Source organism: Pseudoliparis swirei, chromosome 19 (assembly GCF_029220125.1).
Source record: "Pseudoliparis swirei isolate HS2019 ecotype Mariana Trench chromosome 19, NWPU_hadal_v1, whole genome shotgun sequence".
Taxonomy (NCBI): domain Eukaryota; kingdom Metazoa; phylum Chordata; class Actinopteri; order Perciformes; family Liparidae; genus Pseudoliparis; species Pseudoliparis swirei.
In genome coordinates, this window is record NC_079406.1 from 19102925 (window position 1) to 19109178 (window position 6254).

General features: G+C 39.1%; 1 protein-coding gene across 1 annotated transcript; it reads right to left on the reverse strand.

Annotated features, from left to right (window-relative positions):
• Positions 1-471: 471 nt before the first annotated feature.
• arl13a (ADP-ribosylation factor-like 13A) lies at positions 472-6011 on the reverse strand. The gene is made up of 10 exons (XM_056439437.1): positions 5968-6011; positions 4843-4959; positions 4584-4654; positions 4237-4489; positions 3966-4071; positions 3652-3857; positions 3418-3526; positions 2820-3096; positions 2605-2721; positions 472-1831 (listed from the first exon to the last, which is right to left on the reverse strand). Exons 1-10 carry the CDS (start codon positions 5985-5987, stop codon positions 1776-1778), a joined length of 1332 nt encoding a protein of 443 aa, XP_056295412.1. The 5' UTR covers positions 5988-6011; the 3' UTR covers positions 472-1775.
• Positions 6012-6254: the final 243 nt, after the last annotated feature.

Below are 6254 nucleotides of genomic sequence, written 5' to 3' on the forward strand. Positions count from 1 at the left end.
CACAGCAGAACTCCAGGGGAGCGCTTGATTCCTCCACGGTGAGGGCAGCGCGACCAGCTCATGTTTGCGCGCTGCGGCACATTAAAACATTAAATAGCCGAGAGTTTTTTCAGCGTGAGAAATACGATGTGTGGCGGGAGTGCGTGACGTAAGACCGAAATGCGTGACTGTCACGCTCAATGCGTGACACTTGAGAGCCCTACATTAACACACCGTAGTCTATGCTCTTTGTGTCTGTTTGAAAATCTTCTTCTGTTGCTAACTTCGGGACTCTTTGGGGTAAATAGGATGTCTATGCAGCGAATAGGTTTATAGATGCGCTCCTTAGCGCCATCTATCGTCGCGGAGTTTGAAAAGAAACCAACGCGCCTCGGCCCAAAATCAGAATTTCTTTTGCCGTGAGAAATTGGTTGTGTGGCGTGAGAGCGTGTGAAAACATGCAAAAGCGTGTGTCACACGGCGAAACCGTGAGAGTTGGTAGCTCTGTATTTATTTATTTTTTAAATGACAAAGTTCAATATAAAATACATATATTCAGATACAATCTATATCAGTTAATGCATCATTTTGTTATTTCACACAACTAAAGACTGAAGGAGTTTTTTTTAAACAGGCCAAGTTAAATAAACATTAGTGTGTTGACAATCAATGCCTTAACCCAGGTGGTGTTTGTGCTCTTCTATAACAAAAAGGAAAATGGCTAGTGATTTCTTCATTATTGACTGGATAGTCTGTATTATTAAAAAGGGCTACGAGTTTTTTTTCACTTTTTATAGCCAATAACCTTGAACAAACTAGCTTGTTCGACACCATACAAATTAAACATCATGTAGATTTAAATATTATTCGAGGTAGAAATATCTTCACAAATTCACCAGTGAGAAGCGGAGACACTTTAAGCGTTGACATATTTATTTGCCACGATGCATTTGCAAGAAAAACTTAAAATACCACAGAAGGTATGTTTATGTTTAGTCAGATTAACTAACTGCCTTTTGTCAAGGACAGTGCAGTCAATATTGAGAGAAGCTGCTGCACTAATCCTCAAATCTGTTGTGCCATCTGGTAAATACAGAGTTTCTCCAGAGACGGAAAGTTAAGTCTGGATTTTAGAAGATGAGTGGAAGGCTGCATGTCTTGGGATCAGTAGATTTTAGCTGAGATCTGACTGAGAATTATTAGAAAATTTAAAAAAACAAGTGGGAAACACAATAACCCAGCTGATATATAAATACTATTGTTGTATTTTTTAAATCTAAATAACTTGGAGCATGTATACCTAATTTTCTAGAAAAATACCTGCTGCTGTTGCAAAGTAAACACAAATATGCCTATAGTGACAACATGTGTATTTCTATTATCAACAATGTTTACTCCACCTGCTGTGTACATTTCTGGAAAGTGGTCAAATCACATAAAAAAGGGATACAGTTCAAAAAAGTTCAAAAACGATGCTTCTCTTACAATCACAACTGCATACATTAATTTTAAAAAAAAACTCATTCAACATTTTGGCCAGGGACACATTTTCATCTCTTACTTCTGAAAATGTATACATTGTTATCTATATATTTATCCTCAATGTGTGTATCTTCATTTTGATATTATTAATACATCATTATGCAGACCTGCCCTTCACTACACATTGGAGTTTGCAGTTTCACTCCAAAGGTTCAGGGATCTGACCCGATGTCTGAAGTGAAAACAAGGTGATGAAGATGTAACAGGAGTGAAGGGATGCAGTGTGGCCATGTCGCTCCTCATCCTCACACTGTTCACTGTCCCTGTTGCTGACGTTCCCTCACAGCCAGCATGGCCTTTCGGTAAAGATCTGTCAGGGAACAGGGTCATCTTTTAAAAAACCAAAGCTGTGATTTCATTTCATTTTAAAAATGTCATTGCATTTAAACGTAAATGCAAGAAGTGGACGAGGCAAAATACTCAGGATAGTTACATTCACGCCACCTGGCACTGCACACCAGTTCAACACTTTTGGAAACAAATAACTGAGTCATTGTCTGTTTTCCTGGGCTGCCTCATCCCATTATCCCCATCACTCTGTTTACTGGGAGACATCTCATCTATAAACCTGAGCAAAACAAACTGCAAAATACTTCTCGTGGCCCTAACTATCGCCAAGAAAACAATCCTCGTGAACTGGAAATCAAGGAATAACACACATATCTCAAACTGGAAAAATTTAATGTCAGAATATATTTCAATGGAACAACTCACCTCATCTATCATTTACAATACAACACCACGACATCTGGTCATCATTCATTATATTTTTACAAACATGACACCACTCTTCTTATTTATTAGTTAATTCATAATGCACACGCACACACTTACACATGAATCTGTCTTTCTTTCTTCTTCTCCTTCTAATTATTATTATTATGTTTGTTTTGTTTGTTTGTTTGTTTGTTTTTGTTGTTGTTTATTTATTTATTTTCCACAAATACTCTGACTTTATGATGTTATGTCCATTGTTTTGTCGTCTGCATTGTTTATTGTCCTCTAGGTGTTATGTCTATGTTTTGTCTTATAATAAAATTATATAATTTTTAAATAAATAAAAAAAAAGTGGACGAGGCTCACCAAAGGTTACAGACAGGTCCACAGGTTGAGAGTACGCTTCAGTCAGCTTCTCTGTGTTGATCTTGTTCTTCCTTTTTACTTTGACAACTTTCTTCTTTCTCCTTTTTTCCCCTTCAGCTAGATATAAGATACAATTAGTGTTAGATTTCCATTTTTAAACAGATACAAATATATATATATAATATATATATTGGCCATAAATAACTGATTTCAACCTTGAGGCGGCTTCTCGTCATTGTTCGGAGATTCCTGCACGTCCAGAGTCTCTTCTTTCACTTTCTTTTTGCGCTTGGCTTTGCCTTTTTTGGGGGGAATCAGGGTACTGCTGGCTTTCTCTCTGAGACCAGAGTGTTCTCGCTCTCCTCCGTTTCCATCACACTCCTCTTCCTCCTCTTGCTCATTTGCTTCTCTTTGGTCCTTTTCGCCTTCCTTTTCCTGAACCAGCTTCTTCTTCTTCTTCTTTGTGTTCAGCTTCTTTTTGAGAGAGGTTTCCTGTAAATAGAATATTTCTGATTTTAACACACTATTTATTAACTGTAACATTATTTTTATATCACATTATCAAACAAACAAAACAAAACATAAGGTAACAGTGTACATTATATCGAAAATGCATTTCAAAATTATCCCCCCTAATATTTGTAAAAGCATTTTGCAAAACATTAGAAACACCTCTCTATAGTCTACAATGCACAGAAAACGACACCCTCAATATTAAACATAATTCATATAAATTCAAATGTATGGCTGAGCTGTTGAATACGGTACGTGCTGCAGCATTCACTCGGTGCACTTTTAAGATATGTTCCTGACCTTTTGCAGTATGTTTCGAATGGGTTGCAGCTTTCCTTCACTCTTTGTCTTTTGCTCCTTTTCTTTTGGCCGATGAACCTGACGTAGATCTGACTTGCTGGATTTCATTCTGAGGTGAGAAAACATTCAACATAAAAAGGTCAGATTAAGTCCAAATCATGCTTTGGATTTATGTCGATCTGTACAATACGTGCATGTGTAAAAGAAAACTATGGCTGTTCAGGCCTCTGCTACCGTTCCCCTTTGGTTTTTCTGCGAACTTTCTCTGTTTTCCAGGGCTTTTCCCCCCCTCTTGGTTCTGGAGGCGTCTTGCTGTCCTGGACTACGCGAGTGCACAGCTCAGGGTAATCCAGACAAACTGCACGCAGCAACCAGCGAAGGCCCCGTTGAGTCTTTCTGTCCGACCAGCGCCGCAGGTCCATTAAGGCAGAACAAGGCTCCTGAGAGAGAAAACAGAACGCTTTGTCTTTCATCTCTCGTCTGCTTCAATTTCTCCATCAGATGTGTTTTTTTTGGGGGAGTTTGCTTTCTTGAATTTGAACACTTACAATATGGCACAGAGAGCGGCTCTGGTTGACCAGCTGCTCCAGTAACAGAATCTCAATCAACTCACTTCCCAGCAAAGCATTCATTTTGTCTTGTTTGTTGGCCAACCTAACAAGAGAAGGTTTCAGCACAGGTCACTCACACTTTAGCTTCACAGCTATCCACTCATTGCTTGTTTCAGCGTTTCCCTTGTCAGCCCCTAGAGGGCACTGTTTACATTGGGCATGATGTTAGTTAGGTCACACTTGTCATGTAAGTAGGAAGTATAATTACACTAATATGGGTTTTCCCGCCACTCTTGGTTGCTTCAGCAAGTCAGCAAGAACCTCCTTGACCTCCTTGATCCTCTGCCTGTCACTGGAGTCCACCACAAAGATAATCCCATGGACCTTTCCATAGAGCTGCCGCCAGGCTCCTCTCGACTCTGTTGACCCCCCAACATCCATCAAGGTGACCTGATAGTTCTCCAATCTCAGCTCACTCCGGACGCAGCCATGGGTGGGTCCAGCTTCCACACCGAGGGGGACTGAAAAGAACCGGACATAAAACACAGGTAGATTATCTTTTTTGTTTTCCGCTTTCGGCACGGAGATAAATTGGCCAAAAAGTACCTTAATTACCTCTTAACATCCCCCTGATAGAGGATGTTTTTCCTGCTTTGTCAAGACCAACCACCAGAATATGCACTTTCCTGCAAACAAGCATGTATATAATAGAATTTCATTTAAAGGAGCACCATTATAAATCACATCAGGTGGCATCAATAAACCTAGAATGAGATGCAAATTGTACAAATATTCTTAAGAAAGATTAGTTTAGGTTTTTTTCTGTATTAAATGCGTTATATTCACACATTTAAACATATATGTTATTTGCTACCTGATCGGTTCCATTATTTTGGAGAACCAGGTGCAGCAGTTGCTCATCAGGTTGAACATGTTTACTTGAGGTGAGAGAGGTGAGCACAACGACCACCATCTTCTCTGGAACTGGTACCTGCAAACAGACGGTCAACCTAAGTATGACTCACACATGCCCAAAAATAGGGCCGGCAGGTCGAGTCATGGGGTTCACGGCCAGGGCCAACACGAAGATGCTTTGTGCCTGCTGTAGGAGACGTTTACAGAAGGTCAGCCGTCTGGGTGATGCTTTGATGGCCCAGTGTAAAAGACACAGTTGTCTGTGCAGTGGATCTGTTGAGCTCCGTAATCTGATGAAGCCAGTTTAGCTTTTACAGTATTGTTGACAAGCTGAACCATTTGTTGTGGCTGTAAATGAAACTGAGGTAGGTCATCACCACGTACACTCAGTGAGGACGTTCACATTTAAGAAGAATATTTTTCACTGGTATCTTATATAATTTAGAGTAAGTTTCGTATAAAAGTGTCAATATATATACAGTATATATATAAATATATATATCATCCGTTCACAGTCTGAATGTGCAAGTTGTGGACTGTGTGAATGTGAAAGAAATTTAAAAGTATATTAAAAAATGTGTGTGCATAATAGAAAACATAATTTTATTAAGGTATTTTGTTCATTTTGCCAAATACTTCAGATATTCTAGGTACTGATTGAATGGTTGGTTCTGCTTCACACTTTGTAACAGTATTTATGGAAATATGTTGATTAGAGTGATATCAGAATGCGTATAAATACAATGAGAAACTGGAGTAGCACAAATAACACACAGTAGAGGGCAATACTAATCTTAATCAGAAATAATAGCCATGAACAAACTTTTGAAATGAAAGATAAGCCAGTACAGGCAAACTACACAAGATTACTTTGTGTTGATCATTGAAAGAAATTCTATATTTTTGTTCATATATCTCATAACTTCTACGAACACTGTACAGTGCTCAAGTCAGTGAATCATTGGATTAAAACATAGTATTACAAACTCAAACTACCAATAACTGATACTACTGACGGACAGTTGAATAATATTTTAAAAGTGGAAAAGATTAACAAGATAGAAGACATGTAAACAATACTCACAGAAGTAAGTCTATGTCCATGCATTTGTTTGGGTGTTTACCTCGACTAACATCTTGTGCCCTCCTGCTACCTGACTAATCAGGCTCACAGTAAACCTCTCATCGCCTCATGTGGGAGGCACAACCTGGGAAACGTTGGATTGGTATTCCAACCAATCCCAGAGTCCTCTGATCCAATCTCTAATCCCATTGGATGGCGTGATGACTCTAGTTAGACCAAACGAAGGTGCATGTATCCGTCCAGGAGAACCAATGTGTCTTGTGGTGTGATCTGTAACGTGCTGTGAC